We start from the raw sequence: 19,108 nt of genomic DNA, 5'->3' as shown, positions 1-19,108 counted from the left end.
GAAGGATCCCCAGTAAAGGGATACAAGCAATTGTGACCTGTAAAAGGACAGGTCAAAAAGTGAAGGTGAGCGTAGAATTGAAAGGTGGTGGATACACAGTGTGCTTGTTTATAATAACACAGGAAATGGTATACGGTTATCACGGAAGATAAATAATAACCACAATTTATGACGGAAGACAAATAATAAGCACAATTTATGAACTTTGGACATTATATGACATGTGGTTCTGTTTTTTTGATGAATAAGCTTACATATTGCTGAATTTCTATTTATTGTTTATTTGGTAATGAGTTCCTTTGCACAGTATATATATATATATATATATAATATATATATATATATATATATATATATATATATATATATAAAATCACAGAGAAGGGCAACATTACACTTTTTGCAATAGTTTTGGAGATGTTGCAGAGGTTGAGGCAGCAAGCTTTGGACATTGATTGGATGTGTGGGAGTACAGGATAACACCTAGCACCTTGGCATGTGGGGATAGGTTGATAGTTGAGTCATCAAACGTGACAGAGAAGTCAGGGAAGGGACACATAGGGGAGGAAATATTATGAACTTGATTTTGGGTAGATTGAGTTTGAGAAGGTGGTGTGACATATAGTCTGATATGTCTATTAGTAAATTAGTGATGGATGCGGAGACTGATGGAGTAAACTGAGGGGTAGAGAGATAGATTTGGTATATGTATAAAAACACACTTTACATTTATACTTATATATACTATATCATATTATTATTGTTTTTGTTATTATTATCATCATATATTAAGGTTTTCAACCACTTTAGTAAATCAGCACAAGTGCCACCACAGTGAGGAAAATCCCCCTCTTAGCCAATTGTTGCTGCAGCCCCTATTAGAAGATGTCCCCTTTTTATTCCATCCTGGCGACAACTCAGAATTATGTATTTTCCCTCATTTTCCATCCAGATGACAATGGTTACAAGGCAAAACACAGATGAATCTCCCCAGCAAGAAACCAGATGGAAAAAAAAAACCTGAAAGGTTCTAACCTCTCATCACTTTTCAAAATTAAAAAAAATGTTTTGGCACCAGATATGTGCTAAACGGAGCCATTAACGCACCAATAATGTCTCCTGGTAAATGCTACACTTTTAACTATATTTTGTTGATTTATCACTATTTTCAGAGGAGATCTATACTCTTCAAATGCCTAGATTTATAAGGGCTCATGTACACTGCAGCTGCTAAACTGACGTTCAGGAGCTGTTGAGAATTTTTTTTTCAGCAGCCCCTGAACTCTCCTTTATGTTTTCCTATGTGTCCATGTACACACAGTCGTTTACAGTAGTTTACAGGCAGTTGAGTTTACGGTCGTTTTCTTGAACGCACCAAAATTGCGTTCAGGAGTAGATTTTACCGGCGTTTCAAACACCAAATGCTTGTAAATGTGTTTAAACGCTTGTAAACTCTGTCCATATCCAGGTGTTGTCCAGAGCCTTTTTTGCGCATCAAAAATGCATGCAAAGCATTTTCCATGTATTTAAATAGACCTAGTACACCAGTGCAGTCAGTTCCAGGTTTTGCACGAAGGAAAAAATGGTAGAATGTGCTGCATTATGCTCATGATGGGATCCATAGTGAATACAACCAGAAAAGACAGGTAATCTCTACACACACTGCTCTCTCTGCTTCTGCTCCCTCTATTTCTCTCAAAATGTATGAAATAGTTAGTTATTTACTATTTTTCAATGCATTCTGGGCATTTAGGAGGGTCTCCTGGGGTTATCTTTTAAAAACGCTTTTAAACGCAAACGCTTCTAAACGCGACTAAAGGCTTACAAATGCGGTATGTAAACGTGGCTAAACTGATGTTTTTTAACCTACATTTTCGAGCAGTCAGTTTCCAGTGGTCAGAAGAGTTTTCCAAACACCCTGTGTACATAAGCCCTAACTCTCACTTAACAATATGTTTGCATTATGTGTTATACAATCTTGCTTTTTCTGTTAGTCAGCAATGTTTGAAATAAAATCCATTAAGCATAAGCTGTCATGAGTCATAACATATGCCTACAGATCATATACGTACACTGTGTTTGCTTTTATAAACAAAATTGCATAATTCATTCACCACCAGCAAATGGCTTCTACAGGCTAGTATAATGTTAACCATGGGCTGAAACAAGGTTAAGGTTAAGGACAAGGTTATTTCAATCCTTGAAGACAAGAGGACAATGGTTAATGTATTAGATTTATTAAAAAGAAAAAATAGTTGTTGCATTCAAAGATACTTTTAAAAAAATATCCAGTATGTGTTGTCAATGAAATACAAAAACCACACGACTTATAAAAAACTGGTTAAAGATTATTCTGGGCAATATGCACATTTTCAGTTTATTCAAGTTGTAGGTTGTCTATCTCTAACTAAAGTAACATTAACGTGGGTAATAACAATTTTCAGTGTAAGTTATTTAAAAGTCTTCATATTATACACCAAAGTGACTACATGCAACTGATGCTGCCAGATGAAGTGACATGACAAAATGCATTGGGGGGGGGGGGGGGGTTATTCCTGCATATTTTTTGCTTTTTAGATATTAGCCTTTATTGTGTTTAACCAAAGACAGTAGGTAAAAAAAGATTAGGCCCCTTCCACACAGGGCGAGTTCCGCTAGGGGATCTGTCCGCTGATCTTCACTGAGCAGGTGGATGGCTAGTCTGTGTCCATTCTCCTTATGCATGATTCCTTCAGTTATGATCTAATGATCTTGAGCCTTTCCTCTGAAAACGGCTCTTTTTTACTGTGCAAGTACACTAGGACCCCATTCATTAGTGTGTTTAAGTCATGCTCATGGCAACCTCAAGTAGTCACTCAAAATACAACTTTCCCATAGGAATGAATGGGACCATTTTACACATTTACAGTATGAAGCTGCTATTTTGGTAGGAAGGCTGTGTGACTGTGAGGGGCTACACAGTGAAATTAGATAGATAATGGCTGACAGTACTAACATCTAGTGGGCACCACTCAGGGGATTGGAAGCAACTAAGAAAGAAGAAACTAAGAAGAAACTAAGAAAAATGGACTACGGAAGTACTGTTGTCATTTAAAAGCACCTTAAGAAAAAAAAATTTCCACCAGCACCCTCATGGTTCATTGAGAAAAACAAGCTGTCAGCTGCAATGGCTGAAAGTTATTGTAGCTCATTCATTTACAGAACTCTGTGAATGAATGAAGCAGTCGTGTGGGCAGAGTCCCGCACGACCATGCTGTTTTCAAAAAAGGTCTCCCACCCGCTGTCACAGCGAAAGGGGGGGGGGGTCAGGGGGTGAGGTGGTAAATGTTAAACATGTTACACCATAAATACAAGTGCAACATGTACCATGTTCAGAAAGGTGAACTTATCCTTTGAGCAAATGCGAATTTAGGAAAAATAAAGCACTATACAGTACTACTTCGAAATACTTTGGATGTTACATAAAACTGCACACATTGATTGGCTGTTGACTTATCTGACAAATCATTAGTAATTTATCCCATTATTTTCCCGCAGGGCACATAACAATGACCATCATTCTCAGCATCATCGCAAGCACAAACTCTGACCTTGTCTTTGCTTTACATCACAAGTGACCTCAATTGTTTGTTTCTATGTCCTTCTGGCTCATTATGAAGGTCATCCTATACACGTCATGACCTTTTTATTTTCAGTGTTGCATGGTAATGAAGCAAAAGCAAAGATTTTCATGGTTGACCATAAATGAAAATGTACCAATTTAGAATCAAATTACTAAAAAAAAGAAACAACTTTAAAAAGGCAGTGCTAATACATAGATGCCTAAAGACATTTGGTGATATTCCAAAGTTAGCATTCTGACAAATCAGGATACGCAAGCATCTCTGAATGTTAACCTGAGAACATAACTGCATGTTATAATAGACACATGAACACCATGCTTTAATAACAAGCCTACAAATACCACATTAATGATACACAAAACCAGGTTTTAGAAGACACTATATAGTAAGAATCCTAACCTGGAGAGTAGAGTTAGGGGGTTATTTACTAGAACTGGAGAGTGCAAAATCTGGTGCAACTCTGCAAAGTTGCTTCCAGATTTTATTGCCAAAGTATAATTGAAGAAGCTAAAGTTAGAGACTAATTGGCTATCATGCACAGCTGCACCAGATTTTGAGTGCTCCGTTTTAGTAAATCTCCCCTTAAGTGTTCAATGCTTGGCTAGGAAGCCTATTATTTTAATGAACAATGTAAGAACTGGATAGATCTCACTCTCTGCTTAGAGATAAATTGAATCTCTCTTAGAAATAGTTACCAATCAGTACACGGTCACTGAGCAAAGAAGGGGATGTGAAATTGGTAAATAGTAATAGTAGCAAGAAAGCATAGTAGTCACAAAAATTACATCATTCAACTGTTAAGAATTTAAAACTTATCATGAAGATTACAGGGGCTAGTTAATAATACAGGGCAAACAAAATTCTATACTGCCCTTCGAAAAACACAATCTAAAATGGGCTGTTAAGTGCACTAAAGTAAGCTGATCTGTGTTTAGATGTTAAACATTGTTTTATACCATATCCATTTAAAGGGACGCTATAGTCATTTTAATCTCTTTCTTCTCTCTATGCAAGACCATTAGTCTGGACACTCCACTTCAGTTATAAAGTGCAGGAGTCTACAAGTGCCTGTATATAACTGCAGCTACCTCCAAACCTTGTCATTATGGCTGAATGCTGGCTCGTTATGACTGGCAAACCTCCACACTTCCTGATTAAGCTAAAGCTTTCCCATTCTTTCCTGTACATTTGTACTGGTTATTCAGAAACTCCATCACAGTTATGGGCTAAAAGAAATGTGGGACATACAGAAGAGTAGAGCTCTGAAACTACCCCCTAGGTGTCTGAATTCTATACTTGGCGAAATGTTTTTCTCCTGCAATTACTTTTCAAGTATACTACACTCTGCAGCTTCTCAAAGACAGCTCTTGGTTTTCCACTTTTGAGCACAAACAACCACCAACCACTTTGCCACTGCTTGTACAATAAGTGATACTGCAGGTACTCATGTCAGAAATGTATGTACTGTCTGTCCTGCCCACAGCAGGGAGGAACAGCAATTCATGCATGAACTAAAATCTTAGAATCATATAATTTATATAAGCAATTGTTATTGATGGAGGATAAGTAACTGCTTGAAATATACAATTTAAACGTTTGTTACTGGCACACTTGGACAATAAAATTTAGCATAGGTAGCTTTAACATAAACATTAAAACACTAACTTCAAATTTTCACAGTCTTACAATACATACTTTTTTAATAGATCTACTCCATCCAAACAAAATATCACTTTTATATAGGACTGCATTAAGAAATCACGTTATGCTAGGTAAAAAAAGGTAAGGACACTTTTATGTCAAGAATGATATTATGTAATTACTGCCCAAAAGATTGTTACTAAAATTCTAATAATTAAGTTTTTTTATTAGTATAATTTAAACAAATACAGAATTTTAATGGAATTTAATTACAGAGGAACCAAACAGGTTTCAGCCCATGGTAGACTGGTATAGCCATACTAATGAAAATATTTCTGATTTGTTTTTAGTGGTTATTATACTCTTCATTATTTAAATTAAAACAAATAAATAAAAGTTGCTGTGTGATTAATGTTTCCTCCACAGCAAATACAAGCTATTTAATTTTCATATGATATGCTTTCCCAGATTTTAATACATTAATTCTTACTGTAATTAAATGAGAGTATTTGTCACAGCACACTAACTTTGAGTTTGCCTTTATAAGAATGAACCAGCTCATGATCACCAATTAATGCAATGAGGCACAAGACTGGACAAATAGGAAAGACATATGTTATGCGGGTCAGCTCACACATCAACATGTTGCTCTTCTTTTTTTTACTAAAAATATGAACAAACTACCTAACACTTTTTTTCCATTCATTATTAGACATTATTATTTTAACCAATAATTTATGGTTTAGTAATATAAAATGCCAACAACCAATAGTTATTAACATAACTCCAAGTGCAACTGCATTTATAATTAAAAGTCCATAAGCTACCAGCCATAACCTTACTAATTAAAGCTGACATTATAGGATTTAGATGCAGACAAATGTACTTTTTTCAGCCATGGCCTGCCAAGGATAGTCAGTATTTACATTTGGAGGTTTCCTGTACTATGACATCTGTAAAGCAATGTTTTTTTATAAGACTAATGTAATAAACTATATACAAGTGCAGCCACTATTGCCTGGCCTGGCATAAGCTCAAAGAGTTTATAGTATGGACTTCAGTGTAGAGAGGACAACAGTCGGTAACTAAACTTTCCACATTTCACTGTAATATTGTTTTTAATAGCTGTCAGTGTCCCCATTGATGGTCCCTTACTTCATGTTTCATTTGACATAGACAGAAAGTGAGAAGAAATGCACACAGAGGCAATATTATAAAAGTAACAGAGTTAACACCTTCCACACCATATTAAAAACCCCAAAAAATTAATAGAGTTGAGCTTGCAAGCTCGATTTTAATAACAGTGAACATCCAACATTATAATCATACATAAAATCCATTTTTACTGCAAAGGTATTTAGGTCACGCACAGATACTATATATACACCATAAGATTAAAATATACATGGATAGACCAATGTAAAGCTTACCAAATACTATATGACAAGAACAGAACGTGCTTAATACTAGTTTCAAAATCAGACATATATGCTTATGTGGAAGTACAAAGGTCCATGTAATGTGAAGCAAACCAGGTTGTAGTTAGCAAGAGTAAACAAATAGCCAATAAGAAAGAATACTTTGGTATATATGTCCTAACCACATCTGTACCTTTGGAGAACATAAGAAATAGTGACAGGCTCAAGCAATACTATGATAGACATATGTCTCCCTGGACATTTTCATCTTTCTAAGTATGGCAGGCCTTAATCTCATTGACCCAAGACTCTTACTACTAGTATCTATTGATGATACTAAATTTTGGAGTTATGACACCTATTCAAACATAAGAAACAGTGACAGGCTCAAGCAATTCGGATGATGGACAGAAATCTCCCTGGCCATTTTAGGGAGTCACCGTTCAATGTTTGGCAGGTCTTAATCTCATTTATTCAAGACTCTCACTACTAGTATTTAGTGATGACACTAGGTTTTTGAGCTATGATACCTATTCAAATGTACATCCTATAGTCTATGATAATCATGAAAAGGTATTGTTCTCACAATCAATCATACACCAGTTAGTATGCAATATCAATGTTAAAGTGTAATTAAAGGCAAAACATTTTAAGTTTTCGATAGAGCTGAGAGGGATTAGAGCACCTACCAGTTTTATTGCCATCTGTGCCTGTGTTAGGGATATTCACTCTCTCTATTTGTCCTGTTTACTGTTATTATGGAAAGTGAAAGTACATGAAAATCCCAAATTTTGGGTTGTTCACAGAACAGTAATAGAGGGAAAATCTTCTGAGGTCACTATTCCTGGTTACCCTACTGACACACTGGGATTCCCTCACTTTGGAGGGATTTTCTCTCACTTCCTGTTTTGACTATGGGACAGAAAGTGAAGGGAAATTTCCCCAATGGGGCAAAAAAAAAAACTAGCAGGGGTTACAACCCTTAGGTCCAGTTCACACTAGTGCGGACCATGCAACCCACATTTGCTTGGGCACGGCAGCCTGTTCATTTGAATGGACTGCTGTGCCACGTGTCCTGCACAAAAAAAGGTGTATGCCCCTTTTCAAAAACACATTTGCAGGGTAACCACATGGTCTTTTTGACACACATGATCACAATGTGGGCTGCGATGCATGGGGGTGCCATTCAGAATGAATGGCAATCCTGAATGTCTTGCAAGACAGGAGTGGGGGTGGTTGTGGGTGGTGGAACAGGTGCAATTCCTGCACTGGCATCCAGCCCACAGCCTGCGGGCTAGTGTGAACCCAGGGTTACTCTAAACAAAATGAAAAAAGAAAGTTTTGCCATAGGTTACACTTTAATACATCACTTTGCAGAAGAAACAATTTAAGATTCTTTGGATGTAAACTTGTTCTATTATGTACCATAATTGTCCACAGCATTTAGAAACAGAAAGGTCTGCAATCTATCCACTGATGTAAAAAAACATATTCAGGACTGAACTACACCACTGTATCACAAAAATATAACATGATGAAAGACAGAAGCCAACCATACAAAGATTAAAATTCAGCCAGTTCAGCAAAGACCAGAAAAATTTTGATCTATGTATGGAATAGCTGGTTTTATAGAAGTCAATCTATCAATTGTGTACAACCTGACTGTTAGGCTTTTCCTGAAAGTACAGTGCCTCCGGCTATAGACCAACAACACTGCTCATTGTATTCTGCAAATGGGGAAGGCTCCCCACCTGCAGAACCCAATAGCACTGTGAGAGTAATTCCCCCATGCACATTGAATGTGTGGATGGGGGAATCGACACATTTTATTTTGTTAAAAAAAAAGTATAATGTATTGCCTGCCATATTAAAATACCATTAACCAGAACGTTAGAAACAGCTTAAAACTCTTGCCATTGCTGAGCAATGACAGATACTGTATGTTTATCCTATTGGTGGTCATTGATCAGCAAATTTTTGTTCCACCTTTTGCAGTATTTACAGCATTGTAGTTTATGCATGTATATAGTGAAAGCATTGTGAAACATAGAAGTGAAAAGATTTTTCATCATGCCAAAGTATCTTTGAAAGTGATACAACTGCAACACAATGTTTCTGATTTGTGATAGCCATTTAATGAATCTCTTTAAAATGATGTACATGTATAAAAGCTGATTAGAAAACTAAAACAATAAGCAGTCATTAAACACCTGAGCTACTAATGCAGGCACACAATCATTATTAATACCCTGTTAAACTTCAAGAAGAGACATGAACATAATATGCTGAGAGTTATTGCAGAGCAAAGCTCTATCCCTTTGTGTAACAAGCCTTTTTTCCCACACTATATGCAGATAGTAACTCACAGGCTGTGTAAGTGCTGTGAAGTATACATAAATATAATATATGAAGTTATCGCTCCATGATACCAAATCATTATATCAACTACATTTTACCACATTGTGGATGACAAATGGGAACATTTCTTGGAAATGGAGTACGGGTTTCACTGACAGAATAAATGGCTCACATTAATTTATTTTGTATGGCCAAGCAAAATTATTGCATGTTATAAAACAGAGCAGTAAATGTGGACATTCAAGTGAATTCTGCTTTTACTGCTCTCAGCTTGTATTCCCTTCAACCAAAAGCTTATGTCACAGACATACTAAGGGAACTAGTATTTTATATACATAATTGTGCATTGAGGGAAAACTGTACTTTTAAAACAAATACATTTTGTGATTTATCTAGGGATAAGATCTACCTGCCAAAATATAACCACCAACTTATGCCTTTTCTTTCTCTGTACTTGTGCAGAGCTGTCAACAAATGCCAAAGCTAGTGCAAACATACCTCTGTTTACATCCAGCTTCTTTGCAGTCTGCAGTTTACAGCACAGAAAGAAACATGTAACAAGGACTGAGAACTGACAGGGCATCTGCTCCACATAGCTGCTTGATTCAAAGGGGCAAGAGCCATATATAATTATTTATACACTACATTGCACTCATAATATCAAGGCTAGAGCAAATCACAGGTGGAAGGAGCCCAACCATTTTTCCTACCCCATGGCTTTTCACACAGTCTACTAATAATAATAAGATTCTCATGCAGGGATCTAGATTCCCGTTGCCCTTGGTCAAGAGGATCTCTACAATATACAGCGCAGAGTGACTAAATTCAAACCAAACACTATATACACTAGCCATGACCTTTCATAATTGCTTTCAAAGTATAGGGACATAGTAGGCAGATGTAAGTGTTTATACAGTATCTACAAAGGTATTTGTTAACCTTGGATATGTTACATAGCAAGATAATTAATAAGATAATTAAGTTGAGTATGACTAATGTCCATCAATCTCTTACAACCCCTTACGTTTTGATCCAGAAGAAGGCAAAACTGTGGGAAACTCTGATCCAGAAGCCAAAGCTGTGGGCAACTCTTGTCAACTATGGCACACAAGAAGAAGAAAATTCTGCTAGAATCTCAAATACACTATTTTATCCTTTACCCTATACCTGTCAGCAGCTATGAATATTCAAAAATACACTAGTCAGGTCTGCATGATGCTGATCAAACCCCTGCATTCTTAATTATCTGTTATCATGTGTAATTGTAAGATAAGAAAAACATTCTGCTTAAACATAAGAAAGAATCACAGTCATCTATAGATATTCATGGATATTCTTGAACTGAATCAGAAGTGACATAAAAGAAAGCCAAAGGCATCAACAAAGTAACTGGATTTATACACTGTCCAGCAAACTGTCTGATAGTACTTCCTCAACATTATTCCTAGTACATCCTTACAGGATATTACTTTTTATTATTATATATAAACTATTATTTATAGTATACCATCAATGCAAAACAAGCAAAAAAAACATTGTCCATAGATTCTAGAAGACAGAGCTTTTTATACAAAGAAATCTATCCCTACTCAGCTTTAAATACCATCTCTGAGCAAATATTGCCTCCCCCACTATCACCAGGCTGTGACGTGGATACCAGAAGAAGGACCCTCCCACTATCTAGGGGGGAGTAGATGGAGATTAGGGAAGTGTAAAATGTAGTTGCGGTGGATCCCTGGACAGAGACAGCTTTAATGTAAAGGTGTGAGAGGAATAAAAAAGTGTGATAAGACCATAAGTAGCTAGTACAATACTAGATCACTTCATAACTGCCTTCAGGATCCCTTAGGAGCCCCCAAGCTTGGCATATAAAGTACTTCACATCCTACCCTTATAATCAAATTCAAAAGATGTTCTATATATCTGTATTTTTGGTGGTCCAATGTACTGATGCCTTATGTTGCCTAAATTTACAGTATTTTTTTTTTACACAAGGCGTCCTTTCACATGGCTGGTCACCATCAATGACAATAGCATGCTATGAAACAGCTCCTTTTTTTTTTTTTACTTCTTCATCTAAAAATAAACACAAATGTCCATGAGACTAAGAGAGCCAATGCCTCACTGATCCTAAAGAGAATATAACCAGTCACCTAGCAACCATTGAAATATTGAATATCACTCCTTTTTTCCCTACACTTCAAATACAACAAGTGAAAAATGAAGCCAGTTTTGGACAAATACATAAAATACAACTTAAGATATTATGCATTCGGAGTTGTAAAACATAACCATATACAAACGCAATTACAAACTGTCAGCTATAAAGGTCATCATAATTTGTGGCATAGCTTCACACATTGAATTCATTCAAATTCTTTTATACCATCTGGTTACTTAGAATTTGTCTTACCTTATTTTGTATTTGTGTCTGGCCCACCAAAATAAGAATATTAGATGAGATGATGGATAGACAAAAGTTTATCAGAATGATCGATCTCTCAGATTTGATGTATCTGTTTAAATAAATGATAATAAAGAAGACCAAAAATTATTTGAAGGAGATATCAGTATCAGATATCATATTTACACGATAACATATTATGTGTTATTACTGTAAATAATATGTAAAATGGCTAATGATTGATGTTAAAAGGTATGCTCTGAAAGAGCATTGTTCTCAAAGTGCTAAAAGAAATACACAGTATTTCTTTCAAATTAAAGCAGAACTTCACTCTCACAATCAACATTGACTATTTATAATCCTTATGCTACTAGCGTAGCAAATAGATAGGGAAGTATATCATATTTAAACAGTTATTTTTACATTTCTTCTTGGTTTCTATGCCTAGGCAAATATTATCATACATCCCAGGAGTCTTTAGGAGTGGAGGAGGGGTTTTCTCAGCTAAGCAAACCCTCCTGCCTGCATGCCTGAACTAAAGGCAGTTGGATTCATGGAAATAAATGCTACATGAATCATCTGCCCTTACTCAAAATGGCCATGTCAAGAAAAAGGGTGTTTTTCAAAGTGATTTCTCAGCAAAATAGAGCATTGAGACATGAATGGATGGGTGAGTTTGCTTTGCACATTACAAATTAATTAAATAGCGTTTTCGGTTGTGTTGCTCAGATGCAGTGTAGTTCCATTTTAGGAATAACATTTTAATCTATTTTTAGGATTTCTAAATTTCTAACAGTCTTTCCAAACAGATATTTAGTAGTTTACACCACTAAAACTGAACACAAGTGAAAACTAAAGACAGACTTTGTACATGTACAAAAACATGTCTTTGCAAATGGGTAGAATATATTGCTAAAATGAATATTTTGAAAAAAAGCATTGCATTGGTAGTATGTAAGGTTGGATATGTCTACATTTTTACACAGATCAACTGTATTACTAATATATTCTGTATGAATAGTATTTCTACCAGTAAAAATGGGTAACTATGATCACCATGTATGACTACAAGGAACTAACTTACATAAAATGACACCAAACATAAGAAAAAAACAGTTCCTAATGTATACACATTTCCAAGCAGTATTGGCTAACATAGTGCATGCAGACAAACATGGCTTCATTTCTCTTTTTATGTGGTCACTGGATGACTGATTTCTGTGTTCCATACTATCTGGCCGTGTGCAATAAAGCTGAAAAGAAAACCTTTTCCACATCTGTCCTTATACATTTTTATCTATTTACGTATGCATCACCGTCAAAATTGGCAGTGCTTTGGCAATTTCATAGAACCAGTTGCTGCCCAGAAAGAGCTCACAAACTTATGTCTCCGCCAAACTCATCAGACACAGAGCCTAGGGACTCTTTGTTTTGAAGCCAATGAACCTACTTGCATGCATTTGGATTGCAGAAGCAAACTAGAGACCCGGAGGATAACCACACGCACATGGGCAGAAAACACAAACAATATGCAGACTAATCTAGAACCTCAGTGCTGCATGGTAAAAGTGCTAACTACTAATCCTAAATGGCAGCAATCTGGCTTTGCAATATTCATTGGTAATCTCTGTTATAGTTGTTGCTGTCAGCACCGTCACAGCAAGCAGGACACACATGTAGGCCTGCACACTTTTAAACAAATACCAATGGGAAATCTATGGTTTCCAAACGCAGAAACAACAGACAACTGATTAGTGCTGGCTATTACATCCAAAACATGCAGATAATGGGCTCAGTGACACGGCAACTGAAGGTCTAGGCTACACAGCAGCTGTGATGCCTCCATACTGATGATACACTATCCAGTCAGTGTGACATAAAACAATGGAAAAGTGCACCTCCTGTGGAAGAACAAGGCAGCATGGACAATTCATTTGGTTTACTACCAAATAATCAGAATATCCAATTCACAGTATAATTGAGTGTCATTTCCAACATTATTTGAATAGATTTGCATCCAAATGAAATTAGAAAATGCTGTCCATCAAACCAACCTAAATGCCAGCATGTACATTATTCAGTATTCATTTCAATGCCAATGCAGTGCCTTTTGCTATAGCTTTCAAGCCAATAGCAAACACAATAATAAGAATATTCTGCGACATTTAAAAACCATGCACAAACTATATTTCAACTATTCTTTCACATAAAACACAAGTATATCTGCTTCAAAAAGCTTCTATGCACTTGTTTCCTGTGTTAAAAACACATTCTAATTATAATTCGCTGTCATAGCAACCCACATTTATTTAAGAGCAGCACTTTCTAAAACTGTAATGTCATGCAGTGTCACTGTTTCATTTGTAGTTTAATGAAAACTATAATATCACAATACAAATGGGAAACAGCACAATCCCATTTTCTAGTATCACTGTAATACAGCACAACTACGTGCTGTGAAAAATGCAAATGGAACACAATTCATAAGTAAAATTCATACATTGCTACATTAACAGATACTGTGTGGACTGTTTGGTATTTTGGCCACCTCTGTTATTTGTGGGCTCTATAAGAGTTTAAATATCAGATTATGGAGATGTTGATTTTCATTTACAGTAAATAACCCAACACTGTTTAAAGAACCTATCATCTAATATAGTCAAAAATAACATAGACAAAAAGCATTAGTACTGTCAAATAAAGCATAATGATAGTTTTTTTTTTCAGATTAAGAAACCCTATATATTTAGTTAGCTTGACTAATTGGTATTGACCTTTCAACTACAGTTTCAAGGACAATATAAGCTACACATACTGTACATGCCAGTCATGGCCTATTTCATACATTACTACATCTGGACTTGGGTATAATTAAAATATATTACGTTAATTGGTCTAGAAGATATGTTTATTCAATTTCACACAATTAAAGGTGAAAAAAGCTCAACCTATACTAAGATTATACTTTATATCAGGATAATGATCACATTTAAAGGACAGGACTGCTAGACTTTCTGAGCTTTCCCTGGCACTTCCCCATTCTAAATCTAATCCTTTGATCTGCAAAATTATCGGATGTGTGCTCTGATCAGACTTACTACTGCCTGGATCATAATCTTGGAGGGAAGAAGTGTGAAAATCATCATTGACTGGCTGATCATCTAGCTGAATTTCCAGGGTATGATCATCCACGAGGAGGATTTTTGAGGAAGAATTCACGTGTTGAAAATTCATTTTAAAGCAAGCAATTTATACCCAGAGAGTAAGAGTAGGATTTACGCATATATCACATGTTGGCACTTGGTGGAGTTTTTGGCATGTTTTGGGCACTTTTATTTGAGTGTAATTTAGTATAGTTATTTCTCTTGTTCAGACACTTTATTAGATTTTAAGGGTATAGGGTATACAACAAAGTACACAAGCCATTCACAATATAGATAACAAATAAGGACTGACGGCCAAAGGGCCCATAGAGGTAGTACGAATATTGCAAATGTATGTAAAATAAAACCATGTAGGGGTAGGGAGAAGAGGAGGGGGGAAAGAGAGGAGTAGAGGAGGAGGGTAAGAAAGAAGCAGTGTTTGACTTCCAAGAGAGAAAAGGGGGACATGGGACTGGACCAAGGTACAGGGTAACCTTCTGGGAAAGAAGGGTATTAGGGAAGGAGCAACGATTCATCGAACCCCCGTGGAAGAAAGTGATCAATCCAAGGGGACCAGATTGACAGAAATTTGGGAATTGCGTCTGTGATAGTAGCCTCCACTTTGGCATGTATCATGGCCTGTGTCACCTTATTCCGAACTGCCAATGTGCAAAGTGATGGAGATTTCCAAGATTTTTCTATAATTTGTTTAGCTGTGGTTGTGATCTGTAGAAAAAGCCTAAACTGGAGTTTAGAGATCGAGGGGGGTCGCAGATTGAGTAGAGCGGTATTTGGAGAAGGTGACAGTGGCTTTTGAAAGAGGGTATAAAAAATGTGGAAGACACCATCCCAGAGAGTATGGACAACTGGGCAGGACCACCAAATGTGGAGAAACATTCCTGTCATCGCACAGCCCCGAAAGCAGTTTGGGGAGTAACAAGGGGTATATTTTGCAATCCTAGCCGGGACTAGTATAGTTATTTCTCATGTGATAAAGGTAATGAACTATGTGCGGTCTATATACATTTTTTGAGGGTTAAAGAGGAAGAGGATGACATCACTTTGAAGACCAAGAAAATGAGCACATAGTGAGCCATGAAGAAATAAGAGGTCACTTGCGGATATAAATTGAGGACATTGATTTAATTTGGATGCTGAGGAACAGTTTTATTTTCGACTTCCTGGGGAGGAAGTGATATTTTAGAGTTGTGCACTATGAGAATGTGCTTATAGTATACGCACATTGTATTTATGGTTTAACAACATTTGGGGTTCACTTTGTTTTGAATTCACACAGCTAAACTAAGCTTCCCCTGTGCTGAACATTTATTTTTTACTACATAACTATCCCATAAGATTCCATATTTGCTCACTTTCAGCCTCAAATATAATTTTTGTAGGATATAAGAAATTACAACACAATAGTATCTCTTTCAGATTTTGAGAAAAGCATCTTCCCAAATACATATACGCCCCATCACCACAACTGAACAGTCATCAATACCAAAGCTTCAATGGCCAGTGGAGGCTCAGAACTCAATTATGTTAAATATACGCAACACATACTCTATGAAGATCATTTTAACACAGTGTAAACATCATCATGGTACAGTATTTACTCATTAGATAACTCCTCTATAGTTTTGACCTACAAATAGAACTGTGTAGAATACAAATCTGATATATATTTGTAAAGCCTATATATATATATATATATATATATATATATATATATATCAGATAAAATAGGCAACATATAGAGTAATGCATTAAATTAATCTTTCTGCCAGGCGTTATCTCCACTGATTATATTTTTCACACAATCACATCAAGGTTGAAAGATATTATCATTCTGCAACAATGGTTTCTAAACACAGAATAGCCTCAGTTTTATGCCAGGACTTTGAGTTGTGTGCATCATAAAAAATAATGGATAAAATGGAAAATATTACAGATGCATACTGAATTCTGGATTATACATTGGCTATGGTTTAGCTTGGTTTAAAAAAAACATTTTGCTATCCTTCTGGTTATTTATATGGCTAAGTAACAATAATGCAACAAAATGTAATAAAAATGAATAATGCAGTAGGAATATTAACACGTCATTCAGGCTGGATTCACAGGGCACATTTGATAATGATTATGAGAACATAACTTTCTATCAAAACCAAATTTCCCTTTTTTCAACTTTCTTAGTTTACTGATTATAATATTTGCAAAATAGAACATCAAATGTATAGTGGTGACCTCTGAAACAAAAGTGGAACTGTTTTCTAGTTCAAATGTCACTCACCACTGCATTATAATTGTGTTGTGTCACATTAGTTCCTGCAACCTGAGGAAGCTGTACATAGTAAAGCATGCTGTTCTGGCATATTAAAGTTCCATAAGAAAGCTGCTTTCTCTTTTCTGTTGTAATTGCTGGTTTGTATTTCAAAAGGGATTACACAAGCCAGTTAGATGGAACTCATTTAAAAGAAACAAAATAGTGCAGTGGGTTCACAGCTGAATGGTGTGACAAGGTCTTCCAAACACATCATTCTTTACATAGAAACAATAGTGGATGGAAACAGCTGGCAGAACAATGCTATTTCCCAAACTGCAACATATAGTTCAAACCAATGTTCTTCATAAACAACAACATCTTCAAGCTTGTGCCTAAATGTACCCTCTAAACATATACATTGAATAATATCATCTTTTGCTTTGTAAGGCCTGTTTCACACAGGCTCAATATAGTGTAACAGCAGTGTGAAAATCAAGTTTTGACAAAGCATATGCAGAGCTTTTAGCAATCTTTGTTGAAACGTTTAAAGTACCATTTAACTCCAGTTTGCAAATGTTAAATACGGATCCTAATAGGAGTGCTGACTGCCACTTTAAGCAACCTACTAGCAGGCTTCAGCAAGTATTCATAAAGCTTCATAAAAGTGATACTAAACCCAGGACCCTGCAATCACTATATCTGGTCTCCCACAGTACACACAACATGGAAATACAATTATTTTAGTAAATATAAACTGATAAATACCTTTACTCATCAGCAGTTAGAGCAGTATTGTAACTTCAACAGAGCACTGGTTAAAGTTTGTAGGAGGAGTTTTCTTTCTGCTCTAAGAGGATGTGAAAGACCTGACCCTCTGTCTGGACAGTGCTGATTGGCCCTGTGCTGATCACATGCACTCTCCCAAGAAAAAAAAAACCTCTCTAGCAATACACACCAAACTGAGCATGTGCTTGTGACTACGGATTCAGTCTGTATCAGGTGGTCATTTCAACAAGAGGAGGGGCGGAGAAGAAATGGTCAAACAGCCTTTTTACACAATGCAGAGGACTAACCTCTTAGGTTCCACAGTGAGTATAACAATCATGGTTTACTTCATATATAGACTGATATTACTGTTGTGGGATTAGTAACACTTGAAGTGCTGAAGCCTGTTAGTAGCTTGTTTAAAGTGGCAATCAAAACTCCCTTTAGGTTCTGTGTTCAGCGTTTACAAACTGGATGTGAATGGTACATTAAGAGCTTCAACAAAGCTTGCTGTTCACACTGCTATTATACAAGTTGAAGCCCATGTAAAACAGGCCTAAAGGTACACAGTGGGGTTGATTTACTAAAACTGAAGAGTGCAAAATATAGTACAGCTGTGCATGGTAGCCAATCAGCTTCAAACTTCAGCTTGCTTAATTAAGCTTTGACAACAAAACATGTTAGCTGATTGGTTTCTATGCATATATGCACCAGATTTTGCACTCTTCGGGTTTAGCAAATCAACCCCAGTATATTTCAGGTGATGTTGACTGTTATATCCTACAGATAAATAAGGGGGGCCATCAAACATAAATTATTAAATGTGTAATTGTCCTTTGATAATATTTTCATCTGCAGCAGCAGCAAAAAACTTCATACTCTGGCTGCAGAGGACCACTGGTATATGTATGTAAGCTTTGTCCTCTCTGAAGCTGTTCAACACTGCACCTCCCAAGTCACAGTTACAACTGTGCAATCAGCAAAGCTCTATGTCCCCCTTCATAGATCTGATCATGCATCAAGGTATCTTTGCTAAGAACTGCTGTTATTTCCACCCGTGATTTTTCCGTATGTTATTTTCACACACTCACCAAAAAAATTAAACTTTCAGACTTTGACATTTTTCAATGCAAGTGTGAATCTCTCATGAGGCTGTGAGGAAATAATAGCAGATCTTAAAGCGAAGCCGGATATTACATATTCTTAACCTTCCAGATGACGTAAGAACAGAGCAGGTGCTCTAAGAGTGGCAAGTAGGGTTAACTAAGCTGCTGAGAGGACTTCAAAACCAGTGCTTCTGCTGTAAACCTAAAAAGGTTATTGCTCCATAGTGCCTGCATCTACTGAAGTCAGTAAGGGCTTTAAAAGAACTCATTTACTACTTGTTTTGAATATGTAATTACTTAAATGTTATAGCCCAATGTTGTTTTTGGAACAACAGTAATGTTTTTGTCTTAACAATTTTCAAAACTACTACAAATATTACC

At 36.3% G+C, this 19,108-nt stretch overlaps 1 protein-coding gene across 4 annotated transcripts in view; it reads right to left on the bottom strand.

Moving 5' to 3' along the window:
• Nucleotides 1-19,108, bottom strand: part of ADGRB3 (adhesion G protein-coupled receptor B3) — a 1,107,867-nt gene that overhangs the window by 192,608 nt on the left and 896,151 nt on the right. For all 4 annotated transcript variants that reach the window (XM_089681322.1, XM_089681321.1, XM_089681323.1 and 1 more), the window contains one exon: nt 11,454-11,556. In XM_089681322.1, the coding sequence (XP_089537448.1) occupies nt 11,454-11,556 (103 nt within the window). The remainder of the gene's footprint in view (nt 1-11,453; nt 11,557-19,108) is intronic.

Source organism: Staurois parvus, unplaced genomic scaffold (genome assembly GCF_062004578.1).
Source record: "Staurois parvus isolate SC_StPar_1 unplaced genomic scaffold, SC_StPar_1.0 ptg000264l, whole genome shotgun sequence".
Lineage (NCBI taxonomy): Eukaryota > Metazoa > Chordata > Amphibia > Anura > Ranidae > Staurois > Staurois parvus.
Note: the sequence above shows the minus strand (reverse complement) of the source record. Positions and strands in the feature narration are given on the sequence as shown.